This window comes from Rana temporaria, chromosome 2 (assembly GCF_905171775.1).
Source record: "Rana temporaria chromosome 2, aRanTem1.1, whole genome shotgun sequence".
Classification (NCBI taxonomy): domain Eukaryota; kingdom Metazoa; phylum Chordata; class Amphibia; order Anura; family Ranidae; genus Rana; species Rana temporaria.
Genome location: NC_053490.1, coordinates 293828921 through 293855038, shown reverse-complemented (window position 1 = coordinate 293855038; position 26118 = coordinate 293828921). Strand labels below are relative to the sequence as shown.

General features: G+C 41.6%; 1 protein-coding gene across 3 annotated transcripts in view; it reads right to left on the bottom strand.

Moving 5' to 3' along the window:
* Positions 1 to 290: 290 nt before the first annotated feature.
* The window catches only part of LOC120926929, a 145423-nt gene continuing 119595 nt past the window's right edge, over positions 291 to 26118 (bottom strand). For all 3 annotated transcript variants that reach the window (XM_040337230.1, XM_040337232.1, XM_040337231.1), the window contains one exon: positions 291 to 609. In XM_040337230.1, coding sequence (XP_040193164.1) covers positions 552 to 609 — 58 coding nt within the window. In that variant the 3' untranslated portion in view covers positions 291 to 551. The remainder of the gene's footprint in view (positions 610 to 26118) is intronic.

The window sequence follows — 26118 nt, the reverse complement described above, 5'->3', positions numbered from 1 at the left end:
AAATAAATGTTATTTCATATACTTTCATTTAAAAAGGTGATAAACATTTAAAGTATGTCCTTCAATCAGACAAGGATTGAAGACTTGGCATGTTGCATTCATCATATAATATTGCAACCATTTATATCTGGAAAAAAAAACACACACGCACATTGTTCCAGCAAATACAATTGCTATAAATTCACCTGTAAATGGGTTTTTAGGAGCAAATGAAGAAATATTTATATTTGTCATCTGTGCGTGTCTTTATCTTGGTGTAATTTTGCGTATTCAGAATGGAAACAAAGCAATGAAAGAAACGACTTTTAATAAGAACGAGCGTAGGATATTATTACTATATTATCATATCAATTTACTGTAAAATCCAGAGATACCAGCAACCAATTTTATTGTTTTAATTAGGAAACCTTTTGTGTATAGCAGCTGCCATCGTCTGCTTATTATTATTTGACAGATAAGAAATTGAACCAGACATATTTCAGCTTATGATAAAAACAGTTCTATTCCCATAAGAAAAGTCGTAATGTCTTCAGTGTGGCTTTAGTATGTGTCTATTCCCAAACCATCAGCACTTTACTGAAAGGGATGATCACATGGGAGCATGAATCACTGAAAAAAAGACAGATAACAAGAAATTAGATTGTGTTCCTTTACAGAAGAATATTATTTATTTATATGTTTACTTTTCCTTCATGTAAATGTACACACACGTAAGGCTTATTTTTAAAATAGCCAAACAAAGATACATATGGGCGCAACTCAATACATGCAGCCACGGTCAAGAAGTTAATGTGTTGCTCGGCTTAAGACTAGAATGGGGACAATATGTGACCTGATGTGGTTAGTTAATATTTTTAAAATAAACATAGAGGAGCCCTTGAATAAACTCACCAGTCTTGGTCAAGGTCAAGGTCTACAGGTCAAGGTACATTAGCATGATGGTCACTGGAAAGAATGCTCCTAACATTTGTGGTCATTGGGAGGAATCCCCCCATTACAGATAGCTAAAAAGATCATTGTTGTCAGTGGTTACTTATCTGATAGGAAATTGTTCATTGGTTAAGTAACCCCCACAACCACTGAAGGACCCCCCCCCCCCCCCCAAATGCATTTTTTTACAGGGATATTTCTTTAAAAAATATGTGAGTAGTATTTTTTTACAATGAAGCACTGTTAGGTAGATTCAGTAAGAGTTAGGCCAGCTTATCAGTAGATAAGCGACCTAACTCAGAATCTACGCCGACTTATGTTTAAGCGTATGCTCAAACAGAGATACGCTTAAACATATCTAAGATACGACGGCTTGCGCCGTTCTATCTTAGATTGCAATATTTCGGATGGACGCTAGGTGGCGCTTCCATTGTGGTCGGCGTAGAATATGTAAATTAGTAAATACGCCGATTCACGAACGTAAGCCCGGCCGCCGCAGTAGATTTACGCCATTTCCGTAAGGCATTTTCAGGCCTAAAGTTATTCCATCTATTAGGTGGAATAACAATGTTAAAGTATGGCCGCCGTTCCCGCTTCGAGATTCAAAATTTTTATGTCGTTTGCGTAAGTCGTCCGCGCATAGCGATTTACGTCGTTTATGTCCACGTCGAAATCAATAGGCCCGTGCGGTGTACTTAGCCGCAATGCACACTGGGAATTGTAGGCGCCCGGCGCATGCGCAGTACAGAACAAACGTGAAAAATGTAAGGTCAAGCCTTATTAACATAAAACACGCCCCCTTACACGCATTTGAATTTGGCGCCCTTACGGCCGCCCGCTTTAGGCTACGCCGCCGTAACTTAGCAGGCAAGTACATTGTGAATCGTGTACTTGCCTCGCTAACTTACGGCGGCGTAGCTTAAATTCCTTAAGCTTCGCCGCCGCAAAGTTACGCCAACGTACCTGAATCTACCTATGTGATTTTATTTGATTACACTATGGAAGTATCTTAGTTTTAACTGATCTGAGCAGAACTGTGGTGGAGTGGGTAATGCCCAGGAGAGTCCTGATTCTGGTCACACAAGTGGAGGTAAAATCATGTGGATTACTGGGACATCTTGCCAGTTATTTGAAGAGAGCCTTCTTTACTCACTTTATATACAAAGGGGTCAAATAATACTGGTGAGCCTCCGTTTTACTTATAGTGTATGGATTCTATTTGAAGTGATAGTAGACTAATTTTGAGGATCAGTGACTCACTTATTTAAAAAAGGAGGTAATTTACATCTGGTAAGCCCTGTCGATATTGACTGTTTGAAGGTTTGAGATTAATATTATGCTGGTATTTAATTTAGACATTACAGTTTTGATCATCAGCATATTATACTATAGGAGTTTTTATGTTTTAATGCCAGTCCTGGGTACTTCTGAGAAAGAGGTATATTCTGATCTCATCGGATGAAGTGGAGAGTGTGGAAGTCTTCATATACATGTAGAAAAAATCTGGTGGGACACCTTTTGTCATGTACTCTCATTTGTGGGGAATGCTGAACACTCAGTTATAAGACTTGGTTAATATAACAAGTCAGTGATATCTGGTGAGCCTTTTAAATGTAACATTACATAAGAGGCCTTATACCGCATGGGAACATGACACTGTAAAGCCTCGTACACACGATCAGTCCATCCGACGAGAACGGACCGATAGACCATTTTCATCGGTTAACCGATGAAGCTGACTGATGGTCCATCGCACCTACACACCATCGGTTAAAAAAACGATTGTGTCAGAACGCGGTGACGTAAAACACAACGACGTGCTGAAAAAAACGAAGTTCAATGCTTCCAAGCATGCGTCGACTTGATTCTGAGCATGCATGGATTTTTAACTGATGGTTGTGCCTACTAATGATCGTTTTTTTCCCATCGGTTAGGAATCCATCGGTTAAATTTAAAGCAAGTTGGCTTTTTTTTTTAACCGATGGTTAAATAACCTATGGGGCCCACACACGATCGTTTTTGACCGAGGAAAACGGTCCATCAGACCGGTGTCCTCTGGTTAACCTATCACGTGTACGAGGCCTAAGGGTACTAAACTATGGAGATGTATTTTCTCTAATGTTTGATAGGAGTCGAGAAATAAGGGCCCGGATTCACATACATCGGTGCATATTTATGCCACCGTAGCGTATCTCATATACGCTACACCGACGTAGCGCAGAGAGGCAAGCACTGGATTCACAAAGCCAGTGCTGCCAAATCTGTGCTGGGTTTCCTATGCGTAAGTCATCGTAAGTGGAAGTGGGCGTGAGCCATGCAAATGAGGCGTGACCCCATGCAAATGATGGGCAGAGCGCCATAAAGATATGAATAACGAATGGCGCATGTGCCGTCCCGTGGACGCATCCCACTGCGCATGCTCAGAATCACGTCGGAACTACTCCCTAAGATACGACGGATCACTGCCTACGACGTGAACGTAACCTACGCCTAGTCATATTCACGTACAACGTAAACTACATAAGATACGATGGCTTGTGTTCCCTGGTCCATACCTTTGCATGGGTTGCGCCTCCTATATAGGGAATAACTTTACGCCAGACGTACGACTTACGCAAACCACGTATATTATGCACCGTGCGCAAGTACGTTCGCGAATCGACGTATCTCCCTCATTTCCATATTTGAATAGGAAATCAATGGGAGCGCCAAATACGTCCAGCGTAAATATGCGCCCACGATACACCGGCGTAGGCAAGTTACGTCGGTCGGATGAAGCCTATTTTTAGGCGTATCTCGGATTGTGAGCACGGTGCATAAATACGACGGCGCATATTTGCACTAACGCGGCGTATCTCGAGATACGTCGGCGTAAGTGCTTTGTGAATCCGGGCCAATGAGTGTGAATCCATGTCACTGACAATTAGAGAAATTAAGTGGTGGGGCGGACCCTACCTAAAGCTTTTCCAATTTCTGGGAAAATAAGTGCACCTGGAAGTCTGTTTAATTATACCCTATAGGGAAAGTGCTGTTTAACTCATTTAACTATAACGGGTCAAGATATTCTGGTGATCCTTTTACTTATACTTGAACACAGAGCACTGTGGTGGAACATTCTGGGAGCTAAAAAAAAGTGTGTTTCAAGGACAATTCATTTTTTTATCACAGACTTCATTATTATCACTGTTATCTGTAGGAGGAACTATATTGATTTTAATATCGGATTGATTTTTCACTTATATCTGATGGTTATTATACAGTATATTCACTTTACTGTATAAACTGATTTTATAGCAAACGTTAGTATATATGTGATTAACCTCTGGAGGAACCCTAGGGTTCTATGGGACTCTGGTTGAGAAAGGCTGCTATAGAGATTACACGTAATGATGTGAAAAACAAACATCCTGTAAGCATCAGTTTTATGGGGAAAAACACCTTCTTGATGAGGTCATTGGTGTATGGCCAAACTATTTTAAGATGACAGGAGGTCCACAACCTCTTTATAGCAGTGGTGTGCAAATTATGGTATTTTGTGAAAAATTACAAATGATGTACTCTTTCAATGGTTGACAGAGTACAGATGACTAGGTTGCATACTTAAAATGTTAATATGCTACCAGGGACATGAGATCACACAAACTGCATAACTGAAGACTGAATAATATTTCTGTGGTATGCAGATGGCAGGTTTAGATTTTGGTGTGCACAGCAAGAATCCATGGATCCATCCTATCCCATGTCAATGGTTCTGACTCCTGGCATAATGGTTTGTAGATTTTTTTTTTCATGGGGCATATAGGTTCATGACCATTCTGTGAATGCTACAGCATGCCTAAGTAATGATGATGATCACCTGCAACGATTTATGGGTAACGAGATAGATGTACCTAGAGAAGAATTCCAGGCATGTTTACATGCCAGCTTGGACCAATGCAATGATGCATATATTATACCTGTGGGATTTCTCTAGAACAGGGGTCTCAAACTGGTGGCCCTCCAGCTATGGCGAAACTACAAGTCCCATAAGGCTGACAGTTACAAGCATGACTCCCACAGGCAGAGGCATGATGGGACTTGTAGTTTTGCAACAGCTAGAGGGCCGCCAGTTTGAGACCCCTGCTCTAGAAGCTCGAGATTACTGTAGTAGATTCTACTCCAGTGATCTCCACCCCACCTGTTGCATTGCCCTTTTTATATACATTTTCAGTGTGTACTCATTTAGAATGTTAGCATAACTTTCATCTGAAAATAACTTTGTGAGTTTACATGAGATACTATGCCAAACGCCAAGAGACACTTAACCTTTGCTGCTTCAAAAAATGCTTTAACACAAAGAACTCGAACATAAGTTATAACAGCATGATAGAAGGTTAAACATTTTTCAGATTGCAAAAGCATGCTTGGTAAATTGGTATAAGTTTTATAAAGGCATCACAGTCAGTTTAGAGAAAAGATTCATACAGAGATTAGTCTATACTGTGCTTTCTGGCATGCAGCTTGTTCATTCTTCCTTGTCCCAGCAAGAAAACTCACAGAATACATAAACATGCATACACCTAAATATATATATATATATATATATATATATATATATATATATATATATATATACAGAGCTTTTTTTCTCAGAAAATAGGTGCAGGAACTCAACCACGACCCGTTCAGATTTCACAAACAGTAGGAGGGTCTTAAAGGGGCATTAACTACAAGAATTGCATTACACACAGAGTGCAGAGTTTAGGGAGTTACAAAGCTGTCACTTGTAAACAAAGAAACCAGACTTCTGTGTTTACAAGTGATTGTGGTGAGCAGGCACCAAAGGGTCTGAGCCAAAGGTGGTGGAACTGAGTTCCCCCAAGTTCCCCCTGAAAAAAAGCCCTGTATATATATATATATATATATATATATATATATATATATATATATATATAAGCATTTAGAGTTAGAAATTTTTGTGGATACACTAAAAAACACAACTTTTGCATAAACACAGACTGACCATGTCACAGACTCTTATGTGCTATTGGCTGGCTGATCATTAAATCACTAATTTCTCTGCAATAAACCATGTGTGTTGTTTTACCTAACAAATGTTTTGTATATCTATCTATGAAGTTCTGAAATGTACACAGCTCTGTCAGAGCTGGTTCACCCCGGGGCGACTTGCGATCCGACTTCATGTCACCTCAAATCGTCCCAAGTCGTGCTGTAGAGAAAAACAATGGAAGTGAATGGGAGCGGTGTTAATACACACGACTCAAGGCGATCCGACTTCAGAAAAAGGTTCCTGTACTACTTCAATCTGATTTGTAGGCGATTTGTACCAATTGATTTCAATGGAAGTCGCCTCCAAGTCTGATCACTGTCTTAACTGAAGCGACTTTCCAGGAAGATAACATACATTTCTCAGGCAGACCTCTCCTGCCCCCCTCCCTCCCCTCCCTCTCCCAGAGCTGATTGTTGTTTTATTGGCCACTGGAAGTCTCCTGTCCTGGAGACACTTCAAGTCGTGTTGTAAATCGCCCCAGATCGCCCTGTGGTTCATGTTCAAGTCGTGTCGGAGTCGCCTCTGAAAGTCGCGCTGGAAGTCGTGTCGCCCTAGTGTGAACCGACTCTCACACATGACAGTGATTTTACTCAGTTACAGTTCAATAACACAAGTCATGTCCTCCCCTAGCCTGTGACTGGACAGTGAAAAGAGAAGCAGTAAGCTAATAAGCTCATCCCTGTCTTATTCTGCTATTCCCTCTGATTATCATGTTCCTTGCACTATAGCAAAATGGACTGGCTTCTTATGCTAATTCTCATTCCCTTAAAGGGGTTGTACACCTTTGTGTTTTTTCACCTTAATGCAACCTATGCATTAAGGTGAAAAAACACCTTGCAGTGTCTGGCCCCTCAGTTTTTCTCACCTGAGCCCAGAATTTCCGTAGGCGCGATCTCGCGTCGCTCTCTACATGGCTTCTCGGCTCTTCATTGGATAGATTGATAGCAGTGCAGCCATTAGCTCTCGCTGCTGTTAATCGAATTCAGTGACACGGCCGCTGGGCATGGCCGATTCATACACTCGTGGCTATGGACGTGAGTGTATGACACAGGAGCACACCTGAAAGGTAACCCCCTCGGGAGAGAGCTTCCCAGAGGGGGTTATCTATTGCGGGGAAGAGCTGAGAGAGCCGCCGTGGCACCCCAGAACAGGAGGATCGGGACCACTCTGTGCAAAATGAACTGGACAGTGGAGGTAAGTATGACATGTTTGTTATTTTTTTTTTAAACGGGAACCATTACAACCACTTTGAAAACCTCACCGTTCCTTGCCTCTATGTTACCAACCTTCTTTTGTACTTTTTGTTATAGATATATTTTGCTCTCCCTTAAGGAATGCTCCTGAGGAAAGGATTATATCCTGAAATGCGTCAGGCCCTACCTTCATCTTGGAGACATCATCCATGTCAAATCACAATCATTGTAACTGTGTTTGTTATCGTGATATTGTTTTTACTCTATCAGTCAATTGAATGTTGTCCACATCTTTGACTTCTTAAACTTTATTTAATAAACACATTTTCTACTTATCTTGTTGTTTTTACAATTGGTTGCCTTAAAAGTTCCAACCCTCCTTGGGGGACCTCCTTTTTTCTGTATACTTTACAACCACTTTAGGCCTTGTACACACAATCGGATTTTCCTACGGGAATTGTGTGTTGACAGACTGTTGGTCTAAAATCCGACCGTTTGTACGCTCCATCAAAAAATTGTTGTCGGATTTTCCGCGGACAAATACTGGATGGCAGGCTTTAAAATTTTACGTGGATAACGGTCTGGTGTCAAATTTTTCGATTGTGTGTACATATTCCGTCAGACAACAGTCCAAAGTACGAACACGCATGCTCGGACGCAATGATTACCAAACACAACATTAGCAGAAGGTGCCCAAAGGGTGGCGTTAAAGAGCTGAAAAAAACATATAGTATGTCTAGTACGTCACTATGTTTGTGTTTGTTGGCTGACAATTGTGTGCCATTTGTATGCAAGACAAAATCCAGGCACACGCCCTTTGGAGAAAAGCCTGGCGGTTTGTCTGCAGAAAATCCGATAGTGTGTATGAGGCTTTATTTCAGGCACTTACACAGCTTGCAGAGGCAAAGATGTATTAATGATTACATAGCTGCATTCCTTTGTTCCTTCTATATCTTTAATACCATTGCCATTACAGGACTGACAGTACACATGAAACCAAATTTTAAATGTGAGTTGTAAGGCAAAGTGAAGTGCAACACAGTACATAACTGTCTCTTGCTTTATAAGATTATTATTTTTTCAGATCATTGCTAAACCTTTTAATCTTTACAAGGCTGTTGGCAACATATTGAAAGGTTCAAAGGATCAGAGAATTTATTACCCACTTAAGGACCGAGCCTCTTTCTGAGATTTGGTGTTTACAAGTTAAAAAAAAAAAATTTGCTAGAAAATTACACATTATATATATATTTTTCCTAACACCCTAGAGAATAAAATGGTGTTCATTGCAATACGTTCTGTCACACCGTATTTTCCCAGCGGTCTTACACTTTTTTTATTAAAAAAAAAAGACAACTGTTTTAAATAGTGAAAGATAATGTTACGCCGAGTAAATTGATACCTAACATGTCACGCTTCAAAATTTCGCCAGCTCGTGGAATGTTGACAAACTTTTACCCTTAAAAATCTCCATAGGCGACGTTTAACAAATTCAACAGGTTGCATGTTTTGAGTTAAAGAGGAGGTCTAGGGCTAGAATTATTGCTCTTGCTCTATCGATCGTGGCGATACCTCACATGTGTGGTTTGAACACCGTTTTCATATGCAGGCGTTGCTCACATATGCGGTCACTTCTGCAAGCGAGCTCGGTGGGACTGGGTGCGTTTATTATTATTTTTTTTTTATTTTACCTTTTGTTTTTTGTTTTTTTACATGGTTCTTTAAAAAAAAAATTGTGTCACTTGTAAACATCCCTTGTAATAGAAAACAAGCATGACAGGACCATTTAAATATGAGATCTGGGTTTAAAAAGACCTCGGATCTCATATTTAGACTAAAATGCAATAAAAAAATGCAATAAAAATTAAATGTCATTTAAAAAAAAGGTCTCTTTAAGAGCTATGGGCGGAAGTGACGTTTTAATGTCGTTTCCGCACTGCAATGGTACAGAGACGGGTGGGGGCTATCTTCCCCCTAACTTGTCTCCATACCAAGCCAGGAAGAGGACCCAATCGCCTCCGCCGCCATCGTCGGCTCCGGTAAGCGGCGGAGGGCACCAGGAGGGGAAGGCCGCCCCCGATAAAAGTGATCTTGCGGCGAATTCGCAATTAAACAGTACAATTATATATTTATTTTTCAGAAATGTTTAAGTTAGTTCCTCACAAATAAACCAAACATGGTATTTGATGACAAGTGTTCAGACACTACAAGACTACATCAGCGCTCATTACCACAAATACAGTGTAATAACATAACTTATAATTAACAGCATTTTAATCGAAACACTACATAGCAATACCTCCCAACCTTGATTTAGGCAAAGGACACAACTCTGCCACAACCCCTAATCACATGATGAATTAAAGCTAAAGGACAATTAATTAAACCCCATTGAGCATTTGTCTCGGCTAATTTTCCTATTAACGTTTACAGCTAAACCAATGCTCTGTCATGCTTGTGGCTGTCAGCGTCTTGCTATGCCTCATGGGACTTGTAGTTCTGCAACAGCTGGAGGGCCGCTAATTGCATATCCCTGAAAAAGAGCAACACATGAGTCCCACACGGGGGAGCAATAATTGATCAGACTATTTAAAACAAATGCAATATGACAATTTTTGGCATTGGTTAAAGTGTATCTAAACCCATATGCACATGCTTTACCATAATTGAAACGTAAAGTATCATTAAATCACAATTTATTTGCTGCCAAATGATAATACTTGTAAATAGATTTTTAAAATGTTTTCTAAAGCTGGCAATAGATGGAGCAATTTTCTTTTCATTTAACCAGATTGAGCTGGTTGCTAAGGAGCAGGCCGGGAAGCTGGCTGCTGCGTTCTTAACAACAGATGACTTATCAGCTGTCAGAGGGTTCCCCGTTGATAGCTGAATGTAACAAAAAAGCCGACAGTTAAAAATGATGAAAATAAAACATTGTGGAGTCTCCACCCCCAATGCATACCAGGCACTTATCCGAGCATGCAGCCTGGCAGGTCAGAAAAGGGAGAAGATAAGTGAGCAGCTTCGATCTGTGGGACCCATCCTCCATGTTGAGGGCATGTAGCCTGGTATGGTTAAGGAGTAGGGGAGCACTTGCCCCCCCCCTTTTCCTGACTTGCAGGGCTGCATGCTTTGATAAGGGTTTGGTATGGATTTTGGTGTTGGGTTTCCCTTAAAATCCATACCAGACCTGAAGGGCCTGGTATACATTGGCAGGTGGGGACCCCACACTTTTTTTTCATCATTTTTTATCCCATGGAAAAACTCTGCCTCCATAAGAAGCGTCCCTGTGACTGCCATGTTTTTGCTTTGACAACTGTTATATAGGCAAGGGCGGGGCTACCGGGTGACACTGCCCCCTTCCGACATCATGTGATGTCACGTGACGTCAGAGGGAGTGGGGTCACCCATTATGTTATCGGGTGGCCCCGCCCTCAGCTATATGAGACCTGTCACCAAAAGGCTGCAGTCGGAGGGAGATTTTCTTTTTTTTTGGGACCGTCAGTGCTGCGATTGAAGATGAAAGGACATTGCGGTCACCTTTTTTTTAAATAAAGGAATTGTCAAAAACTGTCTCCTGTCATTTTTACTTTTTTGGGTAAATGGGTAAGGGGGACAATGTACCCTATACCCATTCACATGGGGGGGGAGCATCTGGGGGCCCTCTTTTCCGGATTCTGACAACCACCGAGCAAGGGTTGTGAGGAAGAGGCCCTTGTCCCCATCAACATGGGAACAAGGGGCCAGATTCACATAGAAGAGCAGCGGCGTAACGTATCGTAGATACGTTACACCGCCGCAATTTTTTATCGCAAGTGCCTGATTCACCAAACACTTGCGATGAAAACCTACGCCGGCGCAAGGGGGGCCAATTTAAATGGGCGTGTGCCATTTAAATTAGGCGCGCTCCCGCGCCGGACCTACCGCGCATGCTCCGTTTCCAAACTCCCGTGACGTCATTTTTTCGAACGGCGACGCGCGTAGCGTAATTTCGTATCCCCGGACGGCTTACGCAAACGACGTTGATTTTTAAATTTCGACGCGGGAACGACAACCATACTTTAGACAGCAATACGCTTGCTGACTAAAGTTAGGGCACCTAAAACGACGACTAACTTTGCGACGGGAAACTAGACTAGCGGCGACGTAGCGAACGCGAAAATCCGTCGTGAATCGCCGGAACTCCTAATTTGCATACCCGACGCTGGTTTACGACGCGAACTTCCCCAGCGGCGGCCGCGGTATTGCATCCTAAGATCCGATAAAACAAACATTGCATCCTAAGATCCTGTAAAACAATTACACCTGTCGGATCTTCTGGCTATCTATGTGTAACTGATTCTATGAATCAGTCGCATAGCTAGAAACAGAGATACGACGGCGTATCAGCAGATACGCCGTCGTATCTCCACTGTGAATCTGGCCCAAGGTGTTCTGGGGAACCTAAAGCACCCTTCCTATGTTGAGGGCATGTGGCCTGGTACTGTTCAGGAGGGGGAGCACTCTCTCGTCTCCCCTTTTCCTACAACCTGCCAGGTTGCATGCTGGTATGAAGGGCCTGGTTTTTAAATTTTGGTGCAGGGTTCCCCTTAATATTCATACCAGACCTTAAGATCCGACAATATATTACAGCCGCAAGCAGTTTTAAGTGACATGTTTTCCTTTAGAAATGTCATTTTGCTGAGGTACTGTTATGAACATGGGAAAGATGCGCTACTTTACAGGAAGACTAAGGAGACCCCCCAGGCACGATATTTAAAGGAATATTACATTTTTATTGTTTCACTTTAAGCATTATTAAAATCACTGTTCCTGAAAAAAAAATTTTTTTTTACTTTTTTTGCATTGATACATGTCCCCGGGGCAGGACTCGGGTCCACAAACACTTTTTAATGGCAATAATTTTCATATTAGCCTTTAAAATTAGCACTTTTGATTTTTCACATTCGTGTCACATAGACTTTAACGGTGTTCCCACAATTTTTTTGCATGTTCTGCTGCGAACCGAACCGAGAGATGTTCGGCTAATTAATACTGATGAGTCATCTGTTAAGGACGCGGCAGCCTTGCTGATGAATATTTACGAATATTGCTAATAGGTACGTTTTTTATGACAGAAGAGTCTGTCTGTCAGTGTTTGTGCACACTGAGCTGCACATATGCAGCTCAGTGCACATTGTTGACACCGCTCTGTGCAGTGATAGTGTGAGTGGGATTGACACACAGCATGGCCAACTAAGCAGCCAAAATAAGTCTGAACCTGGGAGGAAGACCGAGAGAGGATGACAGTGCCCATGACTGAAGGAACTCAAGGGATCACTAGCCAGGTAAGTCTGCCAAAACATGTTTTGCATACTAGCACATTATGGCTAAAAGCTCCAACTTTTTTTGTAAAATTTTAATTCCACTTTAAAAATTCACAACTAAAAGGGTCATATATGGGGGGTGAGGGTTTTGGTTCCAACAGAGAGATGATCCCTCCAGGGAATGTTGGAAGCTTTGCATATCACAGTTTACACCTGTAAAAAAAAGAGTTATAATATTTAGATCCAGAATCCAGATCCAGAATTTCATGGTCAGCAAGAATCCAAAGCACAATTCAATGTTAACTACAGTACTATTTATGTGTATGCTGATGATGCAAAGATTACTGAAACCAATAGCACACATGCAGAAGCTTTCACTCTAATTACAATGAACTGAAACTTTGATTGGTCATTTAGGATGATCAAACCTTGCACATCATTTGCATTGCTTTACAATAAAGTTGTGTTCCTGCGAAATTCAAATAAATTCCGCAGGAATTTTTTAAAGGCTCACATGAACTTTGTTTTATATTTTGGTTCATTGCCCATAGCTGGTACTAACTCAGATATTCCTCTGCATACAGAAAAGAGGAAAACACTTATAAACACAGGTCAAGGTTCTCAGTTGTAATATAATATTATTTTATAACATCCAATCTTAACACCCACACTTTAATTTGTGTTTTCAGTTCATCTACTGTTTCATTATAATGCATAGTCAAAGTTAGACAGTAGCATCATGTTTTATATAACAGGGAATCTCTGCCAGGTTTTTATTGCTATGCATGCCCTTGAGGAGTTTATGCCTCTTTACTGTTCTAGTAGAGGGTTATGTTCCCTACTCCACTGCTTTTATTTATGGCTGTGTTCCAGCCAGCCAGCCAGCCAGATTCTGTTTACTACAAGGGCAGGTGTACAGTATGCTGCACCTGGGAACCAATCAAAATCGTTGTTTCATTTTCAGGCCTGCACTGCAGAAATGACAGTTGAAAGCCAATTTGTTGTCATGGGCAATGAGACATTTTTCTTTCAGAATACTTTTCATAAATCAGCTTCTTTCATGACCTTTTTTAAATAGTTAACCCATGTAAGCATTTAAAAAGGTACTTTAACCACTTGACAACTGGGCACTTAAACACCCTTAATAACCAGACCAATTTTCAGCTTTCGTTGCTCTCACATTTTGAATGACAATAACTCAGTCATACAACACTGTAACCAAATGAAATTTTTGTCCTTTTTTTCCCACAAATAGAGCTTTCTTTTGGTGGTATTTGATCACCTCTGCGGTTTTTATTTTTTCCGCTATAAATGAAAAAAGAAAGAAAATTTTGTAAAAAAAATGAATTTTTCTTCATTTCTATTATAACATTTTGCAAAAAAGTAATTTTTTTTCATAAATTTGGCCTAAAATGTATACTGCTACATATCTTTGGTTAAAAAAAAAAAAATGGGTTATTATTTAGTCTGGGTGAAAGTTATAGGGTCTACAAGCTATGGTACCAATTACTGAAAATTGATCAATTTGATCACATCTGATGTACTGACAGCCTCTCTCATTTCTTGAGACCCTAACATGCCAGAAAAGTACAAATACCCCCCAAATGACCCCTTTTTGGAAAGAATACATTCCAAGGTATTTAGAAAGAGGCATGGTGAGTTTTTAGAAGTTGTAATTTTTTCCCACAATTCTTTGCAAAATCAAGATTTTTATTTTTTTTCACAAAATGTTCATATTCGCCGGTTATTTCTCACACACAGCATATGCATAACACTAATTACACCCCAAAACACATTCTGCTATTCCTCCCGAGTATGCCGATACCAAATGTGTGAGACTTTTACATAGCGTGGCCACATACAGAGGCCCGACATGCAGGGAGCACCATCAGGCGTTCTGGAACACCCAGACCAATTCTGACATTCCTCTCCTACATGGAAAATCATCATTTATTTGCTAGAAAATTACATAGAACCCCAAAACATTATATATGCTTTTTTAGCAAAAACCCTAGAGAATACAATGGCGGTCGTTGCAACTTTTTATCGCGCACGTTATTTTCGCAGCAATTGTTTGAATGTGTTTTTTTGGAAATAAAACGGTTTTGTGCTTTTAAAAAAAAAAAAACATTAAAGTTAGCCCAATGTTTTTGCATAATATGAAATATGAAGTTACGCCGAGTCAATAGATACCCAACATGTCACCCTTCAAAATTGCACACGCTTGTGGAATGGCGCCAAACTTCGCTACTTAAAAATCCCCATAGGCGACGCTTTAAATATTTTTACTGGTTACATCTTTTTAGTTGGAGAAGAGCTCTAGGGCCAAAAGTATTGCTCTTGCTCCAACGTTCGCAGCGATACCTCACATGTGTGGTTTGAACACCGTTTTCATATGTGGGCGGGACTTACGTGTGCGGTCGCTTCTGTATACGAGCACGCAGGAACAGGGGCGCTTTAAAAAATATATATATTTTTATTGTTCATTTCACTTTATTTATTTTAGTTTGATATGTTTTTCCCCAAAAATAAATGTTTTGATCATTTTTATTCCAATTACAAGGAATGTAAACATCCCTTGTAATAGGAATATAGCATGACAGGTCCTCTTTACAGTGAGATGTGGGGTCAATAAGACCCCACATCTCACCTCTAGGCTGGGAAGCCTGAAAAAAAAATAAAAAAAATAAAACGATCCTGGTTTCGATCGTAGCGGTGAGTCAGAAGAGGCACCGGAGGGAGAAGGGAGGGGAGACGTCCCCTTTCGCCTCCCGTAAGAACAATCAAGAGGTGGAACAGCCGACATGATTGTTCTTATGGTGTAGGGAATCGCCGGCTGAAAAAAATGATATCTGAATGATGCCTGTAGCTGCAGGCATCATTCAGATATCCCTGCACAAAGTCAAGGACGCCATGACGGCCGGCGGGCGGGAAGTGGTTAAAACGCATTTTTTCCCCAGAGTATTTTCTGGGTACTGCAGAGTATTAGCCGGGGTATTGCAGAGTATTGGTGTTGGGGAATTGCAGAGTATTGGTGTGGGGGTATTGCAGAGTATTGGTGCGGGGGTATTGCAGAGTATTGGTGCGGGGGTATTGCAGAGTATTGGTGCGGGGGGTATTGCAGAGTAATTGCGCAGAGTAATTGTGCAGGGGTATTGCAGAGTATTGCCGGGGAATAATGCAGAGTATTGCCGGGGAGTAATGCAGAGTATTGCGCAGGGGAGTAATGCAGAGTATTGCGCAGGGGGGTATGCAGAGTATTGAGCAGGGGGGGTATGCAGAGTATTGCGCAGGGGGTGGTATGCAGAGTATTGCGCAGGGTGGTATGCAGAGTATTGCGCAGGGGGGTATGCAGAGTATTGCGCAGGGGGGTATGCAGAGTATTTCGCAGAGGGGTATGCAAGTATTGCGCAGGGGGGTATGCAGAGTATTGCGAAGGGGGGTATGCAGAGTATTGCGCAGGGGAGGTATGCAGAGTATGTCGCAGGGGGGTATGCAGAGTATTGCGCAGGGGGGTATGCAGAGTATTGCGCAGGGGGGGGGGGTATGCAGAGTATTTTGCAGGGGGGGGTATGCAGAGTATTTCGCAGGGGGGGGGTATGCAGAGTATTTCGCAGGGGGGAGTATGCAGAGTATTTCGCAGGGGGGGGTATGCAGAGTATTGCGCAGGGGGGTATGCAGAGTATTGCGAAGAGGGGTATGCAGAGTATTGCGCAGGGGAGGTATGCAGAGTATTTCGCAGGGGGGTATGCAGAGTATTGCGCAGGGGGGTATGCAGAGTATTGCGCAGGGGGGTATGCAGAGTATTGCGCAGGGGGGGTATGCAGAGTATTTCGCGGGGGGGGGGGTATGCAGAGTATTTCGCAGGGGGGGTATGCAGAGTATTTTGCAGGGGGATATGCAGAGTATTGCGCAGGGGGATATGCAGAGTATTTTGCAGGGGGATATGCAGAGTATTGCGCAGGGGGATATGCAGAGTATTGCGCAGGGGGGTATGCAGAGTATTGCGCAGGGGGGTATGCAGAGTATTTTGCAGGGGGATATGCAGAGTATTGCGCAGGGGGATATGCAGAGTATTGCGCAGGGGGATATGCAGAGTATTGCGCAGGGGGATATGCAGAGTATTGCGCAGGGGGATATGCAGAGTATTGCGCAGGGGGGTATGCAGAGTATTGCGCAGGGGGGTATGCAGAGTATTGCCGGGGGTATGCAGAGTATTGCGCAGGGGGGGTATTGCAGAGTATTGTAGGGGGGGTATTGCACAGTATTGCAGGGGGTTTCAGGGATGGCTGAGCAGGGATGGATGGATCTGTGACTGCAATAGTCACAGATCCATCCACAGCGCTGCTGACACCCGCGCTCCCCCCTCTCACACTGTACCGCTCGGTACAGAGAGAGGAGGGAGGAACCGGCGTCATCAAAAGACGCCGGTTTGTTTACATGTGATCGCTCCGTCATTGGACGGAGCGATCACGTGGTAAACGGCCGCTATCAGCGGCCGTTTACCGCGATTCGTGATCGGCCGGGTCCTCCGGACCCGGCGGTCACGGATGTTCCTGTGTGCGCGCCCCAGGGGACGCGCGGGAGAGCGACTCTGGGAGGACGTACATTGACGCCCTCCTAGAGTTAACCACCCGCCCTGTAGACGTATATTGTCTATGGGGCGGTTACCAAGTGGTTAAACAGTGATGCGTCATTTAAACATCTTACAAAAAAAAACAAAATCTCTGTAAGATATTACTGTCTGTATTGTATATTTGTATCACTTTAATTTCACATTTTGCTTAGTCATTGGATACAAATTAAAACTGCCATCTTTAATGTGAAATCTTCATGGTCTCAGGTCTTTTTCATGTAGCCACCCTGACGGTATGATTATGTCAGATTTTTGCGACTCAAAGCGGTACAATTGTTTTGCATAGAAATTTAGCGTTTTATATTGTAGGCCTGTAATTCTTATGTGAAATATGAGAAGCAGGTGGTGGCGCCAACCTTAAGTGTAGATTAAATGTCAAAAAATAATGAATGTTGTATGGGTGGTATAATAAAACCAAAACAAAAACAAAAAACAACAAAATTGTTGCGTGGTGATCCAAATAACAAACTGTTCAAAAAACTATTCAAGAAACAAGAAACTCAAAAAGTGTTCAAGTGCTGGAAAATCATTCCATCTCTGCTTCATGCAAAATTGAGTGAATCAATAAATATAAATATAAAAATAAAAATAAAAATATAAATATAGTGCAGTGTGCTTTCAACAGACAGTTTCCATACTGTCAGTAAAAGAGTCTTTATGCAAAAAAACCATGCAAAAATAAATAAATAAATAAAATATTAAAAGTGCTGTGTGCTTCTTCCACGTGAGAGCAACGTAGGTATAAATCTTCTGTGCAAAAAAACGTGCTCGCTCCCTATGGTCCCGCACTCACCAGATACTTGAACCCCTACAGGGGTAACAGGCGTTCACAGTATAAATACTGACAAATCCCTGGATCTTCCCAGAATCAATCATTAGATGTGTTGCTTTGCATCCGTTGTCTTTTCTTTGGCTTTTCCCCTTTGTTTTCACCTGGCCAGTAACACACCTTCTGTATTAGTGACTCTGCATGAAGGAGCACAGGTGGCACAGCAGATGGCAGCAATCTCGGATGGGTTGGACTCTACTACTGTACAGCAAAGAGTCAGCCAGACATAGTGGTCTTTGGAAACCGGGACCACTCAAACCGGAATGGGACCATAAGCGAGACTGGGACTTCAAATTGACGTGGCCGACAGGAACCGTTCCGTTCCGGTTCCTGTCGGCCACGTCAATTTGAAGTCCCAGTCTCGCTTATGGTCCCATTCCGGTTTGAGTGGTCCCGGTTTCCAAAGACCACTATGTCTGGCTGACTCTTTGCTGTACAGTAGTAGAGTCCAACCCATCCGAGATTGCTGCCATCTGCTGTGCCACCTGTGCTCCTTCATGCAGAGTCACTAATACAGAAGGTGTGTTACTGGCCAGGTGAAAACAAAGGGGAAAAGCCAAAGAAAAGACAACGGATGCAAAGCAACACATCTAATGATTGATTCTGGGAAGATCCAGGGATTTGTCAGTATTTATACTGTGAACGCCTGTTACCCCTGTAGGGGTTCAAGTATCTGGTGAGTGCGGGACCATAGGGAGCGAGCACGTTTTTTTGCACAGAAGATTTATACCTACGTTGCTCTCACGTGGAAGAAGCACACAGCACTTTTAATATTTTATTTATTTATTTATTTTTGCATGGTTTTTTTGCATAAAGACTCTTTTACTGACAGTATGGAAACTGTCTGTTGAAAGCACACTGCACTATATTTATATTTTTATTTTTATTTTTATATTTATATTTATATTTATATTTATTGATTCACTCAATTTTGCATGAAGCAGAGATGGAATGATTTTCCAGCACTTGAACACTTTTTGAGTTTCTTGTTTCTTGAATAGTTTTTTGAACAGTTTGTTATTTGGATCACCACGCAACAATTTTGTTGTTTTTTGTTTTTGTTTTGGTTTTATTATACCACCCATACAACATTCATTATTTTTTGACATTTAATCTACACTTAAGGTTGGCGCCACCACCTGCTTCTCATATTTCACACTTTTTCTCCATTCTGTGGGGATTTTTCTGCAGGGGCAGCCCCTCACACTTATTATATTATATACCTTATTTTTAAATATTCTGTAGCGCAGATTCACATTTTTCCTTTTCCTGTAATTCTTATGCCCCGTACACACCATCACTTTATGTGATGAAAAAAAACGAAATTTTCTGTGAAGTAAAAAATGACGTTTTTGAAACTTCAATTTTCAAAGACGAAGTTGCCTACACACCATCGTTTTTCTCACAATGTTCTAGCAAAGCGAGGTTACGTTCTCACCACTTTTTCCATTGAAGCTTGCTTCATAAGTAGCTTCTGGGCATGCGCGGGTGAAAAAACGTCGTTTTAAACGACGTTTTTTACTACACACGGTCAATTTCTGTGAAGTAAAAAATGACGTTTTGAAAAACGACACATAAAATTGAAGCATGCTTCAATTTTTTTTGGTCGTTTTTTACAAGACATAAAATGGCGTTTTCCCCCACACACGGTCAATTAAAGTGACGTTTTTAAAAACGTCGTTTTTTTTCATCACATAAAGTGATGGTGTGTACGGGGCATAAGTAATAACTCACTTAAATCTGATCAAACAAGGGTCTAGTAGACATCCTGGGTATGATAAAGTTTGAAACACAAAATCATAAATTATAATATAATATAATAAATAATTATAAAAAATAATAATATAATAATAATAAAATGCATTTTCCCACGATTAACTATCATCGCAGGATCCTGGAGACAAGGTAAGTAGCCTGCACCAGGATCCTGCAATGCAATTTTGAGAGTGGCTCAGGATTACCGCTAATGGTACTGAAATTTAACCCAGAGCCACAGTCGGGAAAACTGCCAGTGAGGTTAAAATTTCACAATTTAACATTTTTTTTAGTTATGTTGTGTAACATATTGTGTTGTTTATATAAAATAAATTTTTACAAAGAAATATTTATTACAGTAAAACAGGGCATACCCCTGACACTATTTTTACAGAGCATTCTAATGAAACAATTCACATCAGCAGCTTTTTCCTTTTTCTTTTTTATAAAAATACCTAAAACCAACAACATACAGCACTGTGTTCCAGAAGGAGGATGGGAATGACCTGTTCCTGGAACAAAATCAAGCGAGTGCTGCTCAGCTATTCATAGGACGCTTTGTATTTTATGAATGGCTTCCTCTGACTGGCTGAGGTGGAGAGACAGGCAAATGATGTCTTGATCTCCACCTCCAATCAGAGGAAGCCTTGTTCTCATTGATGAAATCCAATACTTCCTGTGAATGGCTGAGCAGCCCGGAGACTGACTCAATTTTGTTCCAGGAGCAGTAGGATCGGTTCCCATCCCACTATCAGAACACAGTGCTGTATACTGTAGGTAGCTGATGCCACATACAGATCCCCTAGTAGGCCCATCTTTTAGTAAAAAAAAATAGGCTTTGAAGCTGATGTACTACTCCCAAATCCCCTACTGGTTGGAGCAAACTCTGTGTAAAAGGACCCAGGTTCACACACACACATACACAATTATGTTAATAGTTTTGAATATATATTGTAAAAGTAGATGTAGCCAGGTGCTGGACTACAGAAACATGGAGAAAGAGACATTGCCTTATATTCTTCTCTTCTTCTACTGAGATACTGATGGTATGTTGCACCATTCTCCTCCAGCCAGCAGGGGGAGAGCTTAAGCGAAGCAAGCCCACAGACATTTATGCAGAGTGCTGAGAATCCTGGGAGTTGTAGTTTGAGAGGACAGCCATATAATGGGATGAATAGCTAGGTTCTACAGAAAGAAATATAACACTTAAACACTTAATTAAAAATATCACTACTTCATTTATAAAACGGATGCATAAACTCAGTCATGAGTAGTAGGGATGAGCTTCGTGTTCGAGTCGAACTCATGTTTGTCTCGAACATCGTATTTTTGACCGTTCGTCGAATTACGAACGTTACGGGCCGTTCACGCCAAATTAGAGTGGCATGTCATGGCCCATACAGGGAGTGCAGAATTATTAGGCAAATGAGTATTTTGACCACATCATCCTCTTTATGCATGTTGTCTTACTCCAAGCTGTATAGGCTCGAAAGCCTACTACCAATTAAGCATATTAGGTGATGTGCATCTCTGTAATGAGAAGGTGTGTGGTCTAATGACATCAACACCCTATATCAGGTGTGCATAATTATTAGTCAACTTCCTTTCCTTTGGCAAAATGGGTCAAAAGAAGGACTTGACAGGCTCAGAAAAGTCAAAAATAGTGAGATATCTTGCAGAGGGATGCAGCACTCTTAAAATTGCAAAGCTTCTGAAGCATGATCATCGAACAATCAAGCGTTTCATTCAAAATAGTCAACAGGGTCGCAAGAAGCGTGTGGAAAAACCAAGGCGCAAAATAACTGCCCATGAACTGAGAAAAGTCAAGCGTGCAGCTGCCAAGATGCCACTTGCCACCAGTTTGGCCATATTTCAGAGCTGCAACATCACTGAAGTGCCCAAAAGCACAAGGTGTGCAATACTCAGAGACATGGCCAAGGTAAGAAAGGCTGAAAGACGACCACCACTGAACAAGACACACAAGCTGAAACGTCAAGACTGGGCCAAGAAATATCTCAAGACTGATTTTTCTAAGGTTTTATGGACTGCTGAAATGAGAGTGAGTCTTGATGGGCCAGATGGATGGGCCCGTGGCTGGATTGGTAAAGGGCAGAGAGCTCCAGTCCGACTCAGACGCCAGCAAGGTGGAGGTGGAGTACTGGTTTGGGCTGGTATCATCAAAGATGAGCTTGTGGGGCCTTTTCGGGTTGAGGATGGAGTCAAGCTCAACTCCCAGTCCTACTGCCAGTTTCTGGAAGACACCTTCTTCAAGCAGTGGTACAGGAAGAAGTCTGCATCCTTCAAGAAAAACATGATTTTCATGCAGGACAATGCTCCATCACACGCGTCCAAGTACTCCACAGCGTGGCTGGCAAGAAAGGGTATAAAAGAAGAAAAACTAATGACATGGCCTCCTTGTTCACCTGATCTGAACCCCATTGAGAACCTGTGGTCCATCATCAAATGTGAGATTTACAAGGAGGGAAAACAGTACACCTCTCTGAACAGTGTCTGGGAGGCTGTGGTTGCTGCTGCACGCAATGTTGATGGTGAACAGATCAAAACACTGACAGAATCCATGGATTGCAGGCTTTTGAGTGTCCTTGCAAAGAAAGGTGGCTATATTGGTCACTGATTTGTTTTTGTTTTGTTTTTGAATGTCAGAAATGTATATTTGTGAATGTTGAGATGTTATATTGGTTTCACTGGTAAAAATAAATAATTGAAATGGGTATATATTTTTTTTTTGTTAAGTTGCCTAATAATTATGCACAGTAATAGTCACCTGCACACACAGATATCCCCCTAAAATAGCTAAAACTAAAAACAAACTAAAAACTACTAAAAATATTCAGCTTTGATATTAATGAGTTTTTTGGGTTCATTGAGAACATGGTTGTTGTTCAATAATAAAATTAATCCTCAAAAATACAACTTGCCTAATAATTCTGCACTCCCTGTAATTCACTGCGGCATCGCAGTGCATTGCTGGCTGATGATTGGCCAAGCATGCACTATGACCTGCATGCTTGGCCAATCACAGTGCGCAAAAAACGGAGAGCCATAATTGGCCAAAGCCAGGGTGGCTTTGGCCAATTATGGCTCAGGAGGTTTAGGACACGCCCCACACTATATAAGGCTGCCTCCCTGGCAGCCTTGTGTAGTGTGTTGTGGTGGTTAAGAGAGAGACAGAGAGAGACAGAGAGTGTTGTTTAGTTAGATAGAGCAGGCAGGCAGGCAGGCATGCTAGTCATTTAGAGTTACAGTGTGTAGAGAATATATATGCATTTCAGGTGTTGTATATATATTTATACACTGTATTGAGTTTAGCTAAATCTGCTCTTCCTAATATACTGACAGGCAGGCAGATGGTTGTGCTAGCTGCAGTATTCTCACTTGGTGTACTGTGTCCTCTGCAGAGTGTGCACCTAAAGCCACGTGAATACAATTGCTGTTGTTCTCATATTAATACCACAGGCAGTGACTGATCAACCAGTATTCTAACTTGGTGTACTGTGTCCTCTGCAGAGTGTGCACCTAAAGCTATGTGAATACAATTGCTGTTGTTCTCATATTAATACCACAGGCAGTGGCTGATCAGCAAGTATTCTCACTTGGTGTACTGTGTCCTCTGCACAGTGTGCACCTAAAGCTACGTGAATACATCTGCTGGTGTTCTCATACTAATACCACAGGCAGTGGCTGATCAGCAAGTATTCACACTTGGTGTACTGTGTCCTCTGCACAGTGTGCACATAAAGCTACGTGAATACATTTGCTGGTGTTCTCATATTAATACCACAGGCAGGAATCTGCAAGTATTTTCACTTGGTGTACTGTGTCCTCTGCACAGTGTGCACCTAAAGCTACGTGAATACATTTGCTGTTGTTCTCATATTAATACCACAGGCAGTGGCTGATCAGCAAGTATTCTCACTTGGTGTACTGTGTCCTCTGCACAGTGTGCACCTAAAGCTACGTGAATACATCTGCTGGTGTTCTCATACTAATACCACAGGCAGGAATCTGCAAGTATTTTCACTTGGTGTACTGTGTCCTCTGCACAGTGTGCACCTAAAGCTACGTGAATACATTTTCTGTTGTTCTCATATTAATACCACAGGCAGTGACTGATCAACCAGTATTCTAACTTGGTGTACTGTGTCCTCTGCAGAGTGTGCACCTAAAGCTATGTGAATACAATTGCTGTTGTTCTCATATTAATACCACAGGCAGTGGCTGATCAGCAAGTATTCTCACTTGGTGTACTGTGTCCTCTGCACAGTGTGCACCTAAAGCTACGTGAATACATTTGCTGGTGTTCTCATATTAATACCACAGGCAGTGGCTGATCAGCAAGTATTCTTACTTGGTGTACTGTGTCCTCTGCACAGTGGGCACCTAAAGCTACGTGAATACATCTGCTGGTGTTCTCATACTAATACCACAGGCAGTGGCTGATCAGCAAGTATTCACACTTGGTGTACAGTGTCCTCTGCACAGTGTGCACATAAAGCTACGTGAATACATTTGCTGGTGTTCTCATATTAATACCACAGGCAGGAATCTGCAAGTATTTTCACTTGGTGTACTGTGTCCTCTGCACAGTGTGCACCTAAAGCTACGTGAATACATTTGCTGGTGTTCTCATATTAATACCGCAGAGTTTTAGCTCCAACTAAAGTATCTGTGAGGGGTTGCAGTGTTGTGGCACCAACACCAGTGCCTAAGGCCCACTTTTTCTGCCCCTGTTCAACAGGGGCATGTAATTACAATTCTTGATCTAATATTTAACAGCATGGCCCATTCCTGCACCCACCAAGAGAAACTGTGAGGACTTGCAATGTTGTGGCACCAGCGCTAGCACCAAAGGCCCAATTTTTCTACCACTGTTCAACAATGGCATGTAATTACAATTCTTGATATAATAGTTTACAGCAGGGCATTCTAGCGCCCACCAAGACTAACTGTGAGGGCCTACGGTGTTGTGGTAACACCAACACCTAGGGCCAAAATTTCTGCAGAGTATATACGGCAGGCCCCTACTTTTAAACATCCAACTTACAAACGACTCCTACTTGCAAACAGGAGGAGACAACAGGAAGTAAGAGGAAATCTACCCCTAGGAAGGGAAATTCTCTTCTGTAAGAGGTGTCTCCTGTCCACTGATGCTTTATCAGCAATCCTTGTTTCACTAAAAAAAAAAACATTTTCAAAAAAACATTTGTCATTGGGACAGAAAGTGAGGTGCAATCTTCTGAACAGATGCACACAGACAGCAAAACAAATGTTACAGGGGTGATTTTTTGGCTGGCGCTACACTTTAAAAAAGTACCAGTTCAAAATTACAAACAGATTCTACTTAACAACAAACCTACAGTCCCTGTCATCTTTGCACTGCCTGTATACTGCTGTTCAAAGTGGCTGGTAAAGACCTGGGGGGAGGTAGGGGAAACCCATGCTATTTTTCTCAATTATTTTCATCCATATTGCAGGGACCAGACATTACATTAAAGCCGCAAGCAGTTTTAAATGACTTTTACCTTATAGTAATGTTATTTTGTGCAAGGACAGTTCTAAACACATGCCACTTCACAGGCATTGTATAGACACCCAGCAGGTACGATATTTAAAGGAATTTTTCTTTTTTTTTTTACATTAAGCATCATTAAAATCACTGCTCCCGAAAAAACTTCAGTTTTAAAAACGTTTTTTGCATTGATACATGTTCCCTGGGGCAAGACCCGGGTCCCCAAACCCATTTTAGGACAATAACTTGCATATTAGCCTATAAAATTAGACTTCAATGGGGTTCTAACGGGGGGGGGGTGTTCGGCTCATCCCTAATGAGTAGTAGTTCTCTTTAAAATGTATCCTCATTCTCTCTAGTTTTCGATAATCCAGTATTGTTTAGAGAATGCTTACTATGTAATGACGTGCATCATAATGAGTGTCAAACAAGGTGTCTACTTATAATGATAACTTATTAATGTAATCATTACTCCCTATCTTGTTTTTATCTCCTGTTTGACATTTTCCATTATGTATACTTTGCCTTGGGAAAATGACTTTGCAAAAAAGGCTTCATTTTATTTTACCTTTCCTGCAATAAAAGTTATATGTTATTAAAACTGGGATTGGCCAGAGAAAAGAGACAAAAAATAGGGTTAGGCACAGGTTTAATAAGCACTCTCCACTGCCTGATTGGTAATGAGGTTTCCTGTTCCTCAGGGGAGACTCCCTGCCACCCTTCTCCTCTTCCCTCATCCATTTTGTCCCTAGTGCTTTGTCCAGTGCCCTGCATGCAGTTTTATATTATATGTACTGTTCTTTCTGCCTGAAAACTTGAGATTGTTCATAGCAACCAAAAATTGTCCCTTTACATCAAAAGTGGTTTTAGACCAGCTAGAAAACAGCGA